General features: G+C 41.4%; 1 protein-coding gene across 1 annotated transcript in view; it reads right to left on the reverse strand.

Annotated features, from left to right (window-relative positions):
• RANBP3 (RAN binding protein 3) overlaps positions 1-21603 on the reverse strand; it is a 54423-nt gene extending 32820 nt beyond the window's left edge. The window contains 2 exon segments of the mRNA XM_066336071.1: positions 9955-10010; positions 21493-21603. Of these exon segments, the coding sequence (XP_066192168.1) occupies positions 9955-10010; positions 21493-21514 (78 nt within the window). The 5' untranslated portion in view covers positions 21515-21603.
• Between the last annotated feature and the right edge of the window lie 394 nt (positions 21604-21997).

The raw sequence follows: 21997 nt of genomic DNA on the forward strand, positions 1-21997 counted from the left end.
GGACTCTGTACAAGCCCGAACTTCTGAACTCTGGGGTAAAATACAAGGTTCAAGGAGGAATATGTGGTAGGCAGTTTGGGAGGGCTGTGCCTTCCTAGTACCTAGGGAAAAGAAGAGGGCACTGTGTGGCTGGAAGTTCAGTATAAAAGGGAGGCTGCGCCCTCCAAAATATCAAGAGAGAAAATCCAGTGGGGGGGGGAGGTGTGGGGCCTAGTGGACCCTCCCTCTCTATTTGAATAAAGCTGCAGGATTCCTGTGTCTCCTATATGGACATTGGGTTTTAGAGCGTGATTTTCTGCACGTTTACCAGCTATATTTTAAAATATTAATCCTTGAAAGTTTTAACCTTAAGAAGCTCAAAGATTCCATTCAATACTGGGTTTACTTCAAATGGCTGATTCTTGGACAAAAAAACCTCAAACCAACCAGTGCAAGAAAAAGGTGCACATATTGGGTGAAGCAGCCTTAACAAAGATCTAGCAAAGAGCACATGCCTAGGGTGTGATGCCAGAATGAACAGTGATGCTCACCTGCACCAACAAAATATGGTCCATCAACCAGAAAGATTAGGAACAGTTGAAGTTACTCTGAAAGACTGTATGGTAGTCATCCAGTCTTTTAGAGAAGATTTTGCTATCTCACCAGCAGAAAAGCCAACTATGAGCAAACTATTCCACAAGCTTTTCCCACTCCAAACACCTAAATTCAAAACTCTGCTATGATGCTTGATGCTTTTAATCTGTTATGTACGTTATGGGTTGGTATTACATCCAGTGGAAGCAGTATTAGTTGCTCATTTTGTCAAGCTGCAGCATTACAGCCCATGAGGGAACAAAGAGTTCTCTTCTAACTGCTTGAAGCAAATCCCTCAAATATAGACTTATTTTCTCACTTATTTAGAAGTGCTCTTACCCTTAGCAAACACACACCTTTAATTTTTAAATACTTGCGGTGTCTTGTACAGTTACGCTACTAGGGAGACACAATTTCTATTTCTTCAAATTGGAACGAGGGTTTAGAGAGGACTAACACTTGAGATCGAAGTACCAGACAGACTGTGATTTGCACTACCTAAAGTGAACAGTAACAGACTCCACCTAGTGGAAGGAACTTTTTCCTCTAATCCCCTCAGCAGCAGAAGTACTTGGTAGGTTGACACTTACCCCTGCCAGTTCTTGTTGAATAGGAGCAAGCTGGGCTTCAGAAGCAGGACTCAGGGTAGCACTGACTGAGGCCACAGCAGGAGCAGGGTGCTCAGAGTCGCACTCACCAGCTGGTTCTGTGTGACCCAGACCATGGAAGGAGGGCTCAACCTCTCCCTGGGAGTCCTCGCCTGTATCCAACAAAGCTTTTTGCTCTGCAGGGGACTGTGAGCAGAAAAGACAATGTCCCTTCAATGCAAGGCTGCAACATGAGAGATCGGTCGTCCTAAGTGAGAGGATCCATTTTTAAATTTCACTGCTTTCACAGAAAGCTGCTTGTTGCTGAGACACCAATTAATATACATAGAAACTCTGTAACAGGACCTGGTGACAGAGTAAGCTCTCCTCCCTGCGAAAAGCCTCAGTTGGAGCAAATGCACTCTTGAAAGCTACCAAAAATCATCTGTGTCCCCAGCAAAGAGGATTTTGCCAGCTACAGTCTTGTTGGGGTTTAACCTCTCCCCTCCCTCAAGGACTAAAGGACAGCTTTTAGCTTTGTGAAAAATGAGTTCCACTCTTTTTTTAAAAAAATATAAATTTAATTTAAAAATTAAAAAATAGACAAATTAGGAGACAGAATAAGCGAAGCCTCTCAGCTGAGGGGGCTTGACACAAGGTCTGCCCGTAGCCCCCCTCACCCTTTTAGAACTTCTGTCTTTAAGGACTGCTGTGTTGAATATTCAAGAGATGTTAATCAAACATTTTTCTTGTGATCAGTTTTAAGTATTCCAGATTATCTTATCAAATAGATTTATTTTGTGGGTGGCTCCACTCAGTCTGGTTACACGGGTGCAAATTTTCTTCTGAGGTTCTCTGTTTTTTGGGGGTTTTTTTCATTTAAATAAGAAAACAGAAAGTTAACAGGTTTTTTAAGGCAGGGTCACAAGGTTACCCCCCCTCCCCCAATAACTTCCGGCTTGGTGGTTAAGATGTTACAAAGAAGAGATTAAAAAAAAAAAAAAAAAAAACACAAAAAACAAAAAACCACAACTCAGTCTTAACTTTCTGGTATAATCAGAAAATACACTTTCATTACCCTTCTAAACTCTTATTAATAAAATATAATACAGTGTAATTATACATATAGTAGTCATGTTAATATTTGCGAGCAGCCAACTATATAATATACATTTTTTAACAACTTTTACCTACAGATTCAGATATAAAAATAAGATAATTACTCTAAGTAAGTATCTATCACTGCCTCTTCAGCCCACTTTTGAGGGAGGTGAGGTTGGTTATAAAATTCTCACAGAATGTAATTATTTTAACATTCACACAAGACACAGGATCCTTTCATATTCACATGATGGTGAATTATTTGAAAAGCAACACCAGTGCTTTTTTTTTCATAAATTAGCAAGTTTCAATCTATTTCAAGGAGGGAAGTGACAGTGCACCCTAATGGGATTTGGTATTTGAGGAACTTTTGCCACAGGCTTTTCATTCCTTCACATCATTTAATGCCGCACATCCCTGTTTGTACAACAAGTTAGCATTATCATATTCTGTACACATCTGAAGAATGAAAAAGTTAAAAAGGCTTTCAGCACAAACAACTGTACTGTGATTACGGACTAAGTTACAGCCCGTGGTTAACACGCAGGCCAAAGATGTGCTCCCACTTGCCATCTGTGGGCTGAGCTTCTTGCATCTTATGATGAAGTATCTGAAGAATTAAGCAGAAAGGAAAAGATGGCACTCAAAAGCACACAACCTTGGCTTGCACCCAGGAAATACTTGGTAGAACAAAGAGACTAAAGATGCCCATCACTGCCCAGGCCCATGCAAGAAAGTAAGCAAAAGCCTCAAAAATAAACAGCAGCACTTAACATCTTAAGAGCCAAGTTCTTCAAGTAGCACTTGTCTTGTTGTAGTAACAAAAGCCAGCAATACATGAAATTTTATCATGCAAGAAATTACTACAATTGAGGCTCAAAATAGTCAAAATATATTTATGGGGATAATAATATGGATGTCAGGTAAAAGTTCAGGATGCTGGGGTTTTGTACTATCAAAGTTATCTAACATGTTAATATTTAGTTGTTAATAACAGACCCAAACACTAACTTAAAACACCACAGAATGAGAAGAGATAAAGACATTTTTTCACCTAACATTTAACAAAATCTAGCAGTCTAGCAACCTATCCTTACCTTTTGGTCTGGGGATAACAGCAGGAAAAGGCTACCTGGAACCAGTCATAGCACTTACAATATATGTAAAAAAGCCCCAAAACCACAAGAGCCTTATCAGAAATTTACACTGACTTCTAGGTACAGTTCAGAAAACTGATAATAATGAAGAAGAGGTAAGAACATTCAATACACATTTGTACTAAGCACTTAAAATTGGAAATTACAATATCAACACAGTTACGAATATCCTAAAGTATGCTCAGTAAACATCTAACATATTTTAATAATGCTTGTAATACTTGAAATACTTGGTATCAAGCATTTCAAAAAGTGAAAAAAGCATAAATCTGATTTCTCTCCTAAGCAAGACTGTAATATCTGCTTCAAGAACCACAAAAGAAACACGCAAAAAAAAATTATAGCAAATTACCACTTCTATGAAGAAAAAGTTGAATCCATGATACAAATTTCATGGTCAACATATAAATACATAAAATTATATTATAAAAATTATATTAATAGAAAATTACTGTAAGTTTCAGAATTTTGTGAATAGTATATGGTTTAAGTCATTGAAGACAAGACCAACAAAGGACTCAAGGATTTATCAAACCAAAACTGCTCCAGACAGAAGTTGTACAGCTATTCTCAAAAAAGCATATCCAAAGAAAATTGTGAACTCTTAAAATTAATTTTAATCCTTAGTCATGCATACTGTTGAAAGTGTTTCCTAGTCTCTTAGCTTCATGAATTCTGATCTAAGCTCTTTATGGAAGCTCTTTGGAGCTGGTGAACAGTCCACTCTCTTCCTTTTTTGCTGGCATATTTTGTCTGAGAAACGTGTCCCCTCCCTGAGCCTCTTCTTCTCTAGAGAAAACAGCCTTATAAAATACAGTTCTAAGGAGAACTTGACAGAAACCTGCTCCTGTCTCTTAAACAGTATGGCAAAGATCAAGGGAGAGATGAAAAATGTTAGGAACCCATCTACACAAATTCACCTTCCTCAGCCAGATCCAACAACCTCTGTTTTATTAAAACTAACAATAACACACCTAGACTAAATACATCTAAGTCTTTTTGGAGACTTGGCTTCTTCTGCACTGCAGAAAACAAGGAGAGATATGAAGGAATACTTAAAAGCTAAGACTCTCATGATACGACAGTCACCAAACACAGGCAAGGAAATAATATTCTTTTTCAGGAAAGACTGGTGCAAGTACTCTTGGACCAGCTTTTCCTCCCAATTCTAAGTTGAGCAATTTGCAACTCCTTTCCTCATTCTCTTCACTCCAGCACCTCTATCCAATGGCCTAAAAAGACTACTCTCAGTATATCTTTTCACATTTTTTTACCTGCATAGAGCCAAGGACAACTCTTGCCTATATGCCTAACAGCGTTTGACTTCACCAGCCTCTTTATATTACTCCAAGCATTTTCTTGCAGGACTATCTGTCCAAATACCATCATGACTGTTCTCTTAAGTACAGCAATATATTCACAATTATGAACTCTGAAAGCATAAATTTTAACTCCTTAAGTATACTATGGACTTACAGTTCCACTGGGTATCCTAACAAAACCTCTTAGCAGACATGCTAACAATGCTGAGACAGACTGGGAAAGGGAATGCTTTGCCTCTCCGTACACAAATTATTTCATTCACAGTTCTCTCTGCCACTGTCCTAAACCTGTAAGTCATGGCCACAGCATGAAGAACCTTTTCTAGTCATATGCCCCCCAAACCAACAAAACTCAAGCATTTCCAAATAACACTACATCAAAGCAGGACTTCAACTAACCCCAACTTCACATACCTTAAAAAAAAAAAAAAATTAACTCATGATTTTGCTCTCCAGGTTACCTGGGAATGCCAACATCACTTTCTTTTACAGCTCCATACCTAGTTTTAAAACTCCATAGTTAAGACCATGATGACAGCTACAACAATTTAACAGCATAACCCCTTATTCACTCCAGAACCTTTGCATTTAGGACCCAGTTACCCCTTAAACTCTTTGTACTGCTTTGGCATATGACCCAAGTATCACATAAAATTTACGTTTTTTCAGAGTCAATCTTAAAAGACCACCACTATCAATTCACTTATGGAAAGCAGTACACTCATCAAAAAAAGTTATACAACAAACTAGAAATAAAGTGCTCTTTTCTATATTCTACAAATACCCGAACTCAGACTGGTAGAGGGAAGAGGACAAGGCACAAGCCACATCATAAACAATGGCATTTTCAAGTGCAAAAGTTTTTTAAGTCTGAGTGGAGAATCTACCTTTTCCTGTACTTGTGACTAGGGAGGTTATAATGATCCTATACACGATGACAATCAGTAACAACCAGATTACCATTGTTCAAATTTGCAGAACAAATAATACTACTTAAAAACATTTTTTGGATGAAGTGTTTCTTTACACTACTACTGATTATATTTGTTTGAGCTAATATAATTGCTTAAACACGTGTCAACCCAAAAACAACAGAATACCTTCATCTCAGAAATGCATGTTAAAAGTTAACTTCAGAAAATTACTTAAAGTAACCTATGGCCAGAAACTTGTCATGAAATGGTTTTATGGCAGAAGCTAGAATCAGTTTCAGAGCAGAAACACTAGATAAAGAGGCATCTAATATTAAGCACAGATATAAATTGTATCCATCAATTTAGATATTTAATTCAGATCTCAACAGTTTGAGCCTTAAGCTGATGCAATTTTCCAACTGGTGTCAGCACTAGAAACTCTGCTTAACACAAAGAGCAGTGCTACTATCCAGATATTTGCAAGACTACATTTCACACACTGTAAAAACAGTTCTCAAATAGTGAAGGAGACATGAAAAATCATGAAAACGCAGACTCATTCTTACTCTTCTTTACTAACTACCAACTTCACATCCACCATTAATTGACATCTAAATGGAAAACAAGGACAGACTAACCCTGTCTTAAACTGAAAAAGAAAACTCAAAACTCCTTATAAAAAGCAAAATTAAGGGGCAGCACTATGAACCCCACGCACTTTTTGCCCCTCTAAATAAACATGTCAAATTGCAAGTTCTGATGTTTTATTCAAGTGTGTACATCCTTAGCTGAAAGACGCAGTTGAAAAATTACTTTCCAGACTAGTATGAACTTTGTCCTAGAACATGCTGAATATTTTCCAATTTCTAGTGGAGAAAAAGATCATAAAACCACAGAACTGTTCAGGTTGGAAAACTCCTCCAAGAGCAGAGTCCAGCCAAGTCCAGTGCTCTCCTCAGCACTGCCAAGTCCACCATTAACCCATGTCCCCAAATGCCACATCCACACAGCTTTTAAATCCCTATAGGGATGGAGACTCCACCACTGTCCTGGGCAGCTGTGCCACGGCTGGACAGCCCTTTTGGTGAAGAAATTCCCAATATCCAGCCTAAACCATGCCAGCACAATTTGAGGTCATTTCCTCTCATCCTGTCCCTTATTACCTGGGAGCAGAGCCTGGCACCCACCTGGCTCCAACCTCCTGTCAGGGAGTTGTAGAGAGTGAGATCACCCTGAGCCTCCTTTTCCCCAGGCTGAACTCCCCCCAGCTCCCTCTGCTGCTCCTTATCAGCCTTGTGCTCCAGATCCTTCCCCAGCTCTGTTCCCTTCTCTGGACATGCTCTAGATCTTCAATGACTTTCTTGTCATGAGGGGCCTAAAACTGAATCCAGGATTTCAAATGCCTCAGCAGTGCCCATCACAGGACAGTCACTACCCTGGTCCTGCTGGCCACACCATTGCTAGTACAGGCCAGGTGCCATTGGCCTTCTTGGCCACCTGGGCTCATGTTCAGCTGCTGTTGACCAGGACCACCAGGTCCTTCTCAACCAGGCAGCTTTCCAGCCACTCTGCTCCAAGCCTCAAGTGTTTCATGGTGTTGGTATGACCCAAATGTCAGATACCTTCCAAACACAAACTTAAGATTTCTAGAAAAAGAAAAAATTCATTTAATAGTAGACACTACTGTTAGTTCCAGGAAAGTCAGTAAGACCACTGAATTATATCAACCCACCTGTAATACTAAGAGGATCTTATTTCATGTGTATCTACGCATGAAATAATTCTGCTCAGGATGTCCACGTTCATGTGAAAAAAGACCAGGCAATCATATAAGTAACCATCACAGACAGTTAACTGAATACACAATGTAATGCTTTTTCCTCCTCCTCAACTTATTGTCAGTCTTCTGTACCAGCACTATAAAGCCCCCACTAACACTTTTGCTTACAGAAAAACGTTACTTGACAGACATTTTGCTAAATTAAAATTATAATTTATATTGAGAAATTACATATTCAAGTAGTGTGCTGTTTGACAACTATTTTGAAGCTACTTTTGCATTTTCTTTGAAACATTACTCTATTAAAACTCCTCTGTTTACATGAGTTCCCCGTTAACTTTAGTAAGGATAGTTTTTTGTGGTAGGCAATGCTTTTAACCAAGCACCTTTTACAGAAACAGTAACAGAGTTTATCCTTCTTGGAAACACTTAATGGAAACACTATTAAGTCCTTCTGAAAACACAGTGGAAGATCTTAACCAGTAGGTAACCTGAGGCACTTTTCCTTAATGAAGTCGACTAAAGATGGCCTGAATGCTAGCTTCTGATACGTACAGCATGGATTAAGTGGCCATTACTTTGGGCTCACAGCATAATGTACTGACTACACTACTATTGTATCTGTACTACAAAAAACAACTACTGGCACAAGCAACAAGCTCTTAATTTAATCAAACTGCAAGATGCACAGCACTGATGCTTCTACAAATTCTTCTCTGCAGTGTTGAATACATTACAATAAAAGTGACTAAAATTATTAATCACTCTCCCTTTTCCTTTAAAAAAATCCTACATCACCATGCAATACACAGTTTAGCATAAGCATTTATGTCTGCTACTGCTTTGAAAATTAGCAACTAACTGACAGATGCTACTACTAGACTCCCTGATCTGTTTTAAGGAACAGGCCCCTATTCCCTCCCAAGCCAGACTTATTCGGTGCCCAAAGCACCAGTTGCCAGCTCCAATGACAGCACGATTACCACTTAGCATTTAGACCAATTTATAACTTATCTCTAACTCTTGTGCCTTCAAGACGCACAGGAAACCCCAGACTCTCCACCCAACAAAGCCAGACTTTCTGACTGTGCCAAGGCAGAAGCAGTCCTGAATACAGCTACCTGCTCAGCACCACCTCAGCATCCTCAGAGGTAGCCAGGCAGATTAAATAACAGATTTCCCTTCCTAGATCCTCTCTGCCAGCCACAAAATACATTATGCCTTTAATTAATATATTTTTACAATTATTTTGCTGAGACCTATCAGAGTGCAACAGACCTCTCAGCCCAATGTAGGAGCTTGCACAGCTTAATGCTGACGGCATGCAGTGTACAGGCTGCTGGAGGGGCTGCAGAAGCAAAAGCCCAACATGAAGGAACTTGAGAGGACAAGAACTGCTTTCTTGGCATGTAAGGACCAGGCCAGCAAAAACGGACACAGGACCATGTCACTCGGCCTGGATTGCACACTGCTATGATCACCGCCAGGGTAAAGCACACCTGCAGAGAACACTCACCATAATGGAACTCAGAAGGGACCTCAGAACAGTCTAAGCAACAGCAGGTTATTGGGAGCTGTTTTCTAAAAGGAAATGTGACCAGAATTGGTAGAGCAAACACTACCATTCCCTTCATTCCAGGGTATATGTAAACAGTCACTGTAAAAAAATGTAATTAAAAGAAGGTCTTGAAAGTACTTTCTGGCAGTTTTAATTTGATCAGCTAATATTAGGAGGACAGCCGACATCAATCCTTTCCAAGCTGAGAAACTGTTTCAAACTCCTGCTGAGGAATATGCCTACTGAACCTGTGAGAAAGCTTGAGTCTGGTACTTGTTCCAAACCAAAGAAAAGCTATCAACTGAAAAATGGTTCAGTATTTCAATTCAAACATTTCTGACTCCACAGATTACAAAACAATCCAGTGATCCAACTGAAAGTGTATCATACACTTCTTGTGGTTCCCACCATCTTCAACAGAAACAAGAGTAACTTTGATTTTTTTTCCCAATAAATCTTAATAGCTTTTACTATTAAACAGACAGAATTAAATACCATATTGAGATGAGGGAAGAGAATTATCACTTCCAGAGGTAACCAGACACTTCACAGCATACTAACCAAATATATGAGAAACATTTAAACACACTGAGGTGAAAGGCAATAATCTAGACCAGTCTTCTTTGCTTTATCTTAACCCTATTATGAGAAAACAAATTTCATAGCTTTGTCATGCAACTCAAGTGTCAGCAGTCCTCTGCCACAGGTTCAAGATACACCTTCACCATACTTTTTCTTTCACACTGGTCAGTCTTCTGACTGAAGAGCTACATGTATTGTGAAACCCCCATATATCTTCCCACTTTTAGCCCTTCAGTACCTGCTTGCCCTATGCCCATCGATGATGTTAATGCTCTATTAGCCATCTTCAGCTTCACAACAACACAGATAAAGGGCTGATCATGGAAGGAAAGAATCAGGGCTAAGATCAAAACAAAAAAAAAGTATCAATATCTCCTTACCTTCTGTGCTTTATCCTTCTGAAATACAAAGACAGGCGGAGCAATGGCAGGTTTTTCTGTAAAAAAAGAAATCATTGGGGTTTTTTCCAACCACATTCATATTTGACTATTATGAAAATATTATGTTCTATGATGCTTTTACCAACAATGAATCCCTAAGCTAGTTACATCTCAGTTACACATAATGTTTCTACCAGTTCCTGGTAATAGATGCTTATAAGGACTTGATAATCAAAAGTAAAAAGGAGTGTTTTAAGGCAAACAACACGACCAATTGTCTGAAAGCCATTTGTGTTTCCCCTCCAGATCACTTTCAAGCTAGTACTTGTACCATACTTTGGTATATCAGGAGGAAAAGACCCTTTGCTACAGCAGTTCACTAGCTGAACAGATGCTTTTCCTTCCTCGTTGTCATGCATTAATGAAAAGGAAGTTTGTTGTACACCCCCACATATCCCTTTCTTAAAGGTCACTTAACACTGATATTTCATTACACTTGCATTTCATTATCATCAAAAACTTCAAAAAGGTCCTAAATCAATATCTGCAGGTCTAAAATCCAAACTGGATATGTGACATTATTACAGAGGAATCAGTCTTTTCTGCATAATTTAAGAACACATGTGCTTTCATTTTAAAGCCTTGAATCAAATATTAGTAGGATGCTATTTTCTAAATAAGCACATCAGCATCTAGTCTACAAGAGTAGAATTAATGTCTAGAATGAGCGTATATTTCCATTGTCCTTTGAGATTTCACAACTACCTCAGTGTCCTGAATAAAAAACGTACACATACACAAAGAGTGTGTGTGATAAAGCAGATGTGAGAATTCCTGAGAGTTCAACAAACTGATGCACCTTGTATGTGAGTTATATTTGAAGAGAAGCTGCACACACACTATGCAGTCAGCATCCCTCCTGTATATTTGTAGGGCTAAAAATGAGTACAATATTTCAGTCTGTCTTTCAGTCTGAAAAATGGGATTTAGGGAAAGCTTCCAATCTCGCTAATTGCAAAGAAATTAGCCAAAAATTTCCACCTTTGCAGTTATCCAGTCTTACAAAAAAGTCCAGACATCTAAGAAGATTAAAAAATTTAAAACTTCCAGAGCTTGAAAGGCTAGCACAACAAAAAAATAAAAAATGAAATATAAAGCTACCTTGCACCAAAAAAAAAAAAAAAAAAAAAAAAAAAAAAAAAAAAAAAAGAGCAGTAGAAGAGCAGTATCACAAAATCTTTCATGAATCAGTTGCAGCATCAGTAAATACTTGGATCACCATATAAGGAAAAAGGGGTGAAACTGCCCATTTGGGAACTGCTAGCATTAGATCAGTTTGGTTGAAAAAGTGAAACTTTAGCTGACATACACAAAAGTACTACCAGAACTGTGCATTTTAATTGTGAAGGTAGAAGAGCCTCTCTTTACTTTTCTATGGATCTAACTCAAAGGGATAACCCACAGCAAAACCAAAAAACACTTCAAGACTGATCTTGCAAGACTGGCATAACTTGTTTTACAAACAGTAAAATTAATCAAGAAAATAAGCTACTTACGATGTCCCCTTTTGCCTGCTCATTTTTCCTTTTTTTTTTTTTTTAAGAACATCTATCTGTCAAGTACTGCTGAATCTTAAAAATGCTTATTAATAAGAGCAATGCAGATGATCCATTTCAGAAGCGCAAGCAATCAAGATCCTTAAATGTAATACCTGTCCCAAAAACCACAGTGTGTTGAAACAAGCCAGGGATGCATTTTCATTCCCTTGGCCTTGGTATAACCTGCCTGTGGGAGGTTTCACTGAGGCAATGGACAAGCTTTTAACCACTAGCCTTTGAAGTAACAGTTATTTCTTAATACCATGTGGTGTACTTTAGTGCTGTTAATGCTCCTGCTACAGCAGTATGCCCTCTGCCAAACCAATCAACAGGGAGATCTACCAGAATGTGACTTGAATGTCACACACACCTTACAAGAGACTCCTGCAACAAATTCCACAAATACCAAGGAGAACTGAACAAAAAATCTACTTGCCTGTCTAGTGCATAATAAAGGATGGAATACTGAGAGAGAAAAAAGCAAAGAAAAAGATTGAACAACAATGCAGTGCAGAGAAAAACACGGGACAACTGGTGAAAGATGGAATGGGTAGCCAGAGAAATTGATGAGAAGTAACACAACAAAATAGGACATGGAATCCAGTGACTGTAAACTAAGCACTCAGGAAAAGAGAAGACAGATGTCAGGAACAGCACAAAGCTCCTAGGGAAAAAAGAAATAGATGAAAGAACAAAAGAGAGTGAAAAAACTCCAAGTATTTGAGACTCCAGCTGTGACAAATAAGAATGGTCAACCAGTATTTAAGGTCCAAGAATCTCACTACTTCTCTTGCTGACTATGAGACCAACTGACAGGGATGACGATGAGACAACAGGCACTCATAGCCAACAACTGTACCAGTGCTACTCAGAAACAGACACAGAGAACACTTGTTCATCGTGTCCTTTCTGATGTCTGCAACAAAACCACAGTGCTGGAAACATCTCCCTTATTCTAGCCCAAGGCAACAAGGGACCACTAGACTGCCTGATCTGACCACCTTCATTAAATAACGCATATTTTTCTAAGCCTTATTTAAATTTTGGGTGAACATTTTCATTGACGGCATCAAGAGCAAAGTATTACTGCCCTCAATCATCCATTTCTGCACTTGATAAAAAATTCTAGTATCAAATTTCCCATTCAAATGTCCAGCTTCAGCTTTTGGTTCCTATTTCTAGTTATGTTTTTAGATGCATTTATGTAGAGCTCTCCAGCATTTAATGTCTTTTGTACAAAAGGTCTCACACATACCATGTTTCAAATCAACTGAAGAACCCCCTTACCAAGGTTTTATTTTTGCAGATCAAAAATGCAGATATCTGGTTGTTCTTCAGTTTTTCCAGTCAAGTGCTGGTCCAAAACAAGAATTCCACCGTTATTTGTACTAGCCAACCTCTGGGCCAGACGGTCACGTTCTTTTGTTACAGCAGGGTGTCTGAAGGATGACTTATGGTAAAATGGATCTGCCAGGTCCACTAAACTGTCAGCAACTTAAAATGAATATAAAGCATGACATATAAAGGAAAAACCCTCAACCTTCAAACTTCAAGTAAAATGCATATAAGAGAACATGAGATCGCCTTCACCAAGAGAGGAGCAGTCAGAGCACATAGTCCTTAAAAACTAAGGACAAGACTTGCTCTTTTTCTTCAGAAAAGCAGCCAGAAACAAAACAAAGATCTGAAGAAATGTCAATTTTCTAACCAAGTCAGTCTTGATAAGAGTGTTCAGATAAAGTCTGAGCATGTAAGAAGGAAAGCAAACCTTCAATAATTAGCATCAGAGACAGTACCTCTCCAATCTCAAGATCTGGAACCATACAAACCTGAATGGTTTTAGGCTGTCAAATCAAATGGAATCCATAACTGAAAACCAACTGAATCCACAGAACTCCTTCCCACAGTTTATTCACTTTGCAGATATTTCAACCTGCATGAATTAACTACAAAACCATCAGGAGCTGGATTTCACAGGCTAAATTTCTTTAACATATTTTACCATCAAGTCATTAGATAAATGCCCTATACGCTGTCAGAAAAACACGTACTATTAAACCTGCTGAGCTTCCTTCACAAGCTGTGGAAATCAGAATGCAGAAACAGAAAACACTACCTCCATAGCTCATGCAGAGATACCGTCTTCAAATCATATATACTATTTATTATGAGATTTTAACCTAGATGCATGACCACTAGTACCTGTAGCAAACTCTCCCATGTCAACCACATTTCCCACAGGTAGACAAAACATCCACTCACACGAATGCAACCATGGCAGCTGGTGCACTTCTAGGAGCCATAAGGTGTTACACTCATAGTGAAGCATGAAATGATTCATTGAAAATAGTCCAAGGGGTCAAGAGCAACAACAACAACAAAAAACACCTCAGCAGGTACACTGGTAATAAGAGAAAGGCTAGGGAAAAATGTGGGCCCTCTCCAGTAGGAAATAGGAGACCTGGTTTCCATGGATATGGACAACTGAGGTACCCAATGCTGTTTTTGACTCCATCTTCACCAAGAAGTGCTCCAAACACTCCACTCAAATTATAAAAGGGGAAAGCAGCAGAGACTGGCAGAATGAAGGAGGTGCCTGCTATTGGAAAACAGGCTTGAGACCATCTAAGAAAGCTGAAGGTGCACAAGTCCATGGGAACTCATGAAATGCATCCATGAGTCCTAAGGGAACCATCAGAAGAAGCGGCTAAGCCACTCTCCATTCAGTGAGAAGTCATGGCCATCTGAGGAAGCTCCCAGTGGCTTGAAAAGGGGAAACATAACCCGCATTTACAAAAAGGGAGAAAAGACAGACTTGGGGTGGGCTGGCCAGCCTCACTTTATGCCTGGCAAGATCGTGGAGCAGGCCCTCCTGGAAACTGTGCTAAGGCACATGGAAAAAAAGACAGTGATTGGTGAGGGGCAACATGGCGTCACTTAGAGCAAACCACACCTGACAAATTTGGTTCTATGACTGTTACAGTGTTGGTGGACAAGGGAAGATCAATTGACACTCTGCTTAGACTCGTGCAAAACATCTGACACTGTCCCACAGGAAATCCTTGCCTCTAAATTGGATAGACAGACCACTCCCTGAAGAAGCAATTTGCTGGTAGCTGCACTCAAGAGTTGCAGTCAATAGCTCAGTGCCCAAGTGGAGACCAAGTTTGGGACCAGCACTGCTTAATATCTCTGTTGTTGACATGAACAGTGGGATTGAGGGCACCCACAGGAAGTCTGCCAATGACACCAAGCTGTGTAGCATAGCCAATACCCTGGAGGGAAGAGATGCCACCTGCACAGGGTGGAGAGGTGGGACTGTGCAAACCTTATGAATGTCTACAAAGTCAAGGGCAACTCCTGCACATGGGACAGAGCAAGCTAAAGCACAAACACAGACTGAGCAGGATTGAGAAAAGGCCTGGGGAGAAGGACTTGTGGGTGCAGGTGGATAAGCTCAACACGCCCCAGCCAGGGGCACTGGAACACAGAAACGCCGCCTGTGCTGGGCTGAACCCCCAGCATGGGCAGCAGGGGAGTGGGGATTTTGCCCCTCTGTCCCACTCAGGTGAGACCTCACCTGAAAAGCTGCCCCCAGCCCAGGGGAACATCATCAGGAGGACGTGGAGCTGCTGAAGTGAGTCCAGAGCAGGCCACAGAGATGCTCCGATGGCTGAAGCCCCTCTGCTCTGGGGACAGGCTGGGACAGCTCTGGAGGTGTTCACCTGGAGCAGAAAAGGCTCTGGAGACACCTCAGAGCCTGTTACAGGGCCTAAAGAGGCTCCAAGAGAGCTGGAGAGGGACTTTGGACAAGGAGGAAAGGCTTTAAGCTGACAGAGGGTAAATTTAGATGAGATATTAAGAAGAAATTCTTCCCTGGAAGGGTGGTGAGGCCCTGGCACAGGTTACTTCATGGACCTGTGGATGGCATTCCTGACAACATTCACAGCCCAGCAGTGACAAGGGCCAAAAAAGCAGTCACGTTCTTCACTGCTGAGCCCATTATGCCTCTGCCATAAGGACACAGCACAAATCAGGTTGGAGGTCTCTAGTCCAATCTCCTGCTTCAAGTAAGGTCAGTTAGGATATCAGGCCAGATTAATCAGGTTATCCAGCCTGGCCTTAACACCCAAGGATGGAGGCTGAGCCGCCCCCCAGAGTAATCTCTTTTCTACTGTTTGACTGTCCTTAAGGCAAAAAAACCTACTACCACAACAAAATCCCAACCTTTCCCCTATTTCCACTCTGAACATCTCATTCCACCTCTCACCTTTTGTCTTTGTCCTTTCAACATACACCACTCTGATGGGCCTGGGTCTGTCTCTCTAAGAACCTCCTCTCAGACCCTGATAAGCTCCAGATATACCTCTCTGAAGATTTCTTTCCTCTAGGCAGAACACATCCAGTCTGCTCACAGGACATGCAACCCAGATCACCAAATATCTTGGCGATTCATGTTAATCTTTAAATTTTAGAAGGAACCTTGACATGAAAATAACTTTCAAGACTGCACCAGATCTGCTGTAGCCACGTTATCAGGATGAGAATTTATTTTTAAAGCTAAGAACCACAATGTTTCAAACACTTTTTCTTTTTAAATTTACTCCAAATTACATTTAGAAATGGAATAGTGCCTGATTACACGGAAAACTACATGAGGTGGGGGGCGTGGAAAACCTACAGTGCAACTTCTTGGCAAGCAACTCCTTGCTTCGATTTCAAGAGGCACTCTTCAACACCACAAAAGCATACAAGTTGGGAATAGCTACTCCAGCTGTAACTCTTTGTAATAACATCACCTGAGAGAAAAAGTGTACCTGTGAACAATAAATGAGTGTTAAAAAGAAGAGCAATTAAGGCTGTTAACTGACTGAAAATACTCAGAATAATAATTTACCACTTGTGAAACACTTACCTAAGAGTTAAGAAAATACAAGTTCAGAATAAGGTTTAATTATGCTTATTGGAACATTGCAGGCCACGAAAAAATGTTCTTGGGGATTTTTTCACCATTTACATTACAAAGAGCAGAACAATCATATTAAATGTAACATATTAGGAGATACAGACAATTTGCAGCACTATAAATTTCAAAAGGCGTTGGTAACAACACAAGATTCTCTTTCAATAGCTAACAAGACAATCAAAGCAAAGAGCAAGCTGCCACTAAGAGCTTATCTACCGAAAGACCTCCACAAGTAAAATCCAGTCACACTTCATGTCAGAAAAGAGAAACACAAGTCGAAAAAATATCTCCAAACTTCATAACTGATGTCATGATGAACAGGACTGACATGGGGAAAAGAGATACTTCTGCAAATGTTACAAGTCAGAAAAGAAAAAGGTAGGTTATTTTCATACGATAAGAAAAAGAAAGTCACAAGGCAGGCCAACTATTTTGTAATGTAGATAAAAAATACATAAAGAATTCAAAAAAAGTGTTAACAAGAAGTATTAAAGCATTTAGATAGCTCTGTCTTGTCAATTAAATAGATCTTTATAGTGGCTGGACATGAATTACTAAGACATGTCACTCAGCCTAACTTCGCACCCACTAATCCATCTGAAGTCACCATGGGGAAAAAAATCCCACTTGTTTCTAGAGTCAGCAGACAGTCAGTGGTGAATGCCAGATTTTCCCTCAAAATAACAGCAGACCTTCCTCTGTCCAAAAGCTACCATTAGACAAGCTGAATAAAACAATCAGGACAAGCCCCAACTCCTTGCATGCCCCTTCCCCCGCCCCCAACAGCACAGAAGCAATGTCAGCATCCTACAAGTCTGGTAAAGAAACTATACAGATTAGTCTGAAAGGAACTACTTCAGTTTGCTCACCTTCTGTACATCTCATAAAATCATAAAATGTGCTGAGTTGGAAGGGACCCGTCAGGATCATCAAGTCCAGCTCCTGGCTCTGCACAGGGCACCCCAACAATCCCACCCTGTGCCTGAGAGCACTGTCCAAACACTTCTTGAACTCAGGCTTGGTGCTGTGACACTGCCCTGAGAAGTCTTATGTGCTCAGTCTCCCTCTGGTGAAAAACCTTTTTCTGGTATCCAAGCTAAACCTCTTCTGACTCAGCTTCATGCTGTTTCCTCAAGCTCTGTCATTGGTCACGAGAGTGTAGAGACTGCTACCTGCCCCTCATGAGGAGGTTTAAGACTCCCCTCAGTCTCCCCTTCTCCAGGCTGAACAAACCAAGCGTCCTCAGCAGTTCCTCAATGCAGCTTCCCCTCTAGACCCTTCCTCATCCTTGTGGTCCTTCTTCAGACTCTCTCTATTAGCGTAATGTCTTTTTTAAACTGTGGTGCCCAAAAGTGCCACCAGAATTCAAGGTGAGACTGCCCCAGGGCAGAGCAGAGAGACACAATCCCCTCCCTCACCTGACGTCCCTCCAGGACATGGTTGGCCCTCCTGGCTACAGGGCACTGCTGACTCAGATCCAACTTGCCATTGACCAGAACCCCCAAATCCCTTCCTGCAACACTGCTCTCTATCCTCTAACTTAAGGCTATTACATACAGCAAACTTGTTATGATTGTGAACTGTATGCTCAGCAATTTCATAAAGTGAAGTAAGTTGCAGACACATCCTGAAAGGGAAATGTGAACACATCCTTCAAATTTTAGCCCTGAGAAAAATCTGTACCACCTTTCAGCCATTGAAAAGATAAAGTAATTGATTCCCCACACAAGGGGTTTCTGTTGTCTTAAAAGTGCAGCTTCAGCAGTAAGTTACACACAAGCAAATTACTAGCTGTGTATCAGCTGCAAGTTAATGAGAAAAGCATTCAGGTTCCCATAAACATTTACCAATAGGAAGGTGCTAGTTCTCTTTGGTATTCTAGCTGGAATGTCTTAAAAGCAACACTCACACATGTAGTAGTGGAGTACCAAAGACTTAAAAGAAAGTTTCTCAAGAACCATATACATTATACATTAGTACCAATAACAGTTGTGCTTACTAGTCTAAAATCCTGGTTTTTAATAGTCACTCTCACAATAACAGTCCCCAAAACTTTTATCACAATGTCACTCTATCTTTGCAGCAAAGTCAATCAAACTTCACACACCTAGGGAGAAGTTACTCTCCTCTCTTCACTAGCTCCATATTTATCAGCTCATCTCCCACTATGTCAGGCAATGCCAAGACCAGGATCTGTTCCTAGGAAACTCCGCGGTACAAACTTCTTTGGAATGTGGCACTAAGACTACCTCATCTTTTAGCCCACTTCTACGCAGCACAGGACCCCCTTAAAAAACCAAGAATGTTCTGCCAAGATACAGTTGGTCATCGCTCCAATATTAAGAGATAGGGAGCAGTTTCACCTACTCACTAGAAACCAAGGAAAGATGAACGGGGAGAAAGATTTGAGGAACAATAAGAATGAAAAAAATGGAAGTAATAATTAGAGGAAATGCTTGTAGCTTTGAAGAAATGCATCACAGAAAGATCATCCATGAAAATAGTTCAAAATTGTAAAGAACATTGGTAAAATGATTACTTGGAGGCAGTACTGACAGCTCAGCAGTGACTTAAGACATTCGTAGTCTAAGAGACATCAGAACCTAGAAGGTAAAGATAACTAAAATACTAATATGCTGTTGGAAACAGAAACACCAATCAATGAATTGAAAGATGGGTGTCATGGTAAAAATTACAGGTTAAAAGAGCTTTGTATTAGTAAGATAAGAGGACACTGGAAGCATGAAACTCAGCACTTTTCAAGGCCAAGAAAAGGTTTGTTGCAGTAATCAAACAGCTAAAAATCTAGAGTTTCACCTGCATGGACAGACAATAAAAGCTACTGTTTAAACATGCCAAACAAAAATAGTCTACAAGAATGACTGATACCTCAATCTAGATACTTGTGTCTACTATGTGTTAAAGAATAATTAGCTTCACACCTCACAACAAAGTATGATTGAGACAGCACTGTTGATCAATCAAGAGCAATCAAGATTAACGAATGTTAAGAACTTTGCTGTAATCACACTTTCTGTGAACATGAACATTGAGCTATCAAATGTTATAAACAACAGAAGACCAATATGAAGCAGAAAGTCAAAGAATTATCAGTACAAAAATAGTTACTTAACATATTAAGATGAAAATACCTGGGCACAAGGAAGTAAAGCATTCACCTAAACAATGGAAAAATAAAACTAAATTATGTGTTTAAAAATGAGGAGAAAGCAGTCACCTGAGAAGATCCTTCCCATGACAGAGACTGCAAATAAGCCAAGTAGAAAGACTACAAAATTCTCAAAGTTCCAGCACAAAGATGCAAATTCTGGGAGTGCGTGTATTTTTACTGTTATACAAAGAACATACACCTCAAAAATGGAACTCAACAAAACTAGTAACCGTCAATGATATTAGAATTAGGAGACAACAGTTCCAAAGCAAGTTGATCTTGCTTCATCTGAGGAAAGATTGTATCACGTTCTTATTGCAAGAAGAAACAACAGCAACAAATGAAGGTGACAACTCTGGAAAGGTGGGCGAATATAAACTAAAGAGGTTTACAGGTGAGGTAAGTCTCTGGAGGCAGGAAAGGGTCGTAAGGATGGGATCACACTCCCCCTTGCCATCCCAGCCAGACCCTGCAGAAAAACACAAGTAGAGATAGAAATACACAACAATTTATCATCAAAAGATGTAATAAATATTGGTAAACTGTTGGGCTTAATGTTCCCCAGCAGAAAGGAGAGGTAAAGTGAGGGGCTTGCATGATTTAAGACAGCTATTGCCAAGCTTCCTGTTCTAAGTGGACAAAAAAACCCATAAAAGTTTATTACAACGTCATTATAACGGCACTATATAAATTAAATACTGACATTAAGTTTCTCACAAATAGTCATCACAGATTTGGCTACTACTGTTCTTGAGACCACTTATCATGCTTCCTCAGGCACTGACAACTCATCTTGAGTCTGGAAGCCTCAGCCCAAGACATGCTGCATCACAGGATTTGTTAAGTGTAACTGTATTGTTAGCTGCTGGCAGCTTACATCTTCAAAGGCTGCAACTACAACATTTGTTTGCTTCATGTTGTTTAATATTAATATCAGAACGGTAATTGCCACTCACACAAGAGATCAAGAGTAAAAGACAGTCCTGAAAGAATGGGCTTCACACACACTTTCATTCACCTTCCTCTAGGCATTTCTTTCCCTCTTCCATTAACTGAGAAGTATAGTGATGTACCACAGAGACAGCAGGGCAAACTGACTTTTGCCAAAACAGAGACATCTGTCATTCCCAAAGGCAAAATATAGATACCCACTGTCACTTAAAACACCACTGTACACACCCTGGGGAAGAATACCCAAATACTACAGTATTGCAGCTCAGGTTCTCCGAATGCTCTTCAGAAAAAAAAGCTCCTTTACTAGCGGACCTCTGATGCTTTCAGCTCAAAAATTTAACTACAGAAAAGATTAACGTGAGCGTAAGCAAAGATTTACAGTGGTGTGAAAGTTGTGGACAATAACTTCAAAAAGCACCTGGACAAGTAGGGGCATAAGGAGGCTGAGAGCCGGGCCCGAGCCGCAGCGCTCGCTGCTCCGCTCCAGGGCCCGTGCCCAGCGCGGGGCCCCCTGCCCGCGCTCAGGATGCATCGACCCGCCGGCGGCCACTGGCCCCGGAAGTCGCCGCATCGCGGGCCCGGAGCCACCGACCCGCGGGAGGCACTTAAAGACGCAGGCCCCAGCCTGGCTTCGTCCGCCCCGGCCTCGCGGACAGACCGATGGCCCGGCCAAGGCGCTCCCTTTGTCCGGCCTCTCGCCCCACTGGGACCGAGACGGCCGCGGGGAGGTGGCGCTCCCGGACGCGCCCCTGAACGCGGATCGCAGGGCCGCTGCGGGCTGGGACCGCGGCTGCTGTGGGCCGGGGCCGCTGTAGGCCGGGGTAGCGACGCCTGCAACTCCCACCTACCTTCGTTCGCCAGATCCGCCATTTTACTTCCTCAGCCGCGCCCACAATGCATCGCGCGGCCGGACGGCACCGCTCACGGCGGGCCCCACGCGCCGCGCACGCCCCGACTTACGGCTGCGCCGGGCCGGTGCTGCGCGTGCGCGGACTCGCGGGCTCTCGCGGGTGCCCGATTGGTTCCCGGTTGGTTCCCGGTTCTGCAGCTGCGAGGGGCGATCTGGGCAGCGTCCCCGTGGGCCCACTCCTTACGGGGCACCCGTTGGCCCGATCACTCCCTGCGGCCCGCGCACCGTGTATACCATGGCGGCCGCATCCGTCGGAGCGGGGCCAGTTTCCCCTGAGTCTCCGTCCCATGTGCGGCCTTGCCCTCTGTACCTCTTCCTGTGGCTGCGGAGCACAGGCGAGCAGTCCGTGAGCTCCTCCTGGTGCCACGCCCTGCACTCACAGTGCCGCTACTCGGGCCGTTCACGGGGCAGCTCTGGGAAATGACTCTGGGCTGCTGTTAGCC

Source organism: Sylvia atricapilla, chromosome 26, assembly GCF_009819655.1.
Source record: "Sylvia atricapilla isolate bSylAtr1 chromosome 26, bSylAtr1.pri, whole genome shotgun sequence".
NCBI lineage: Eukaryota > Metazoa > Chordata > Aves > Passeriformes > Sylviidae > Sylvia > Sylvia atricapilla.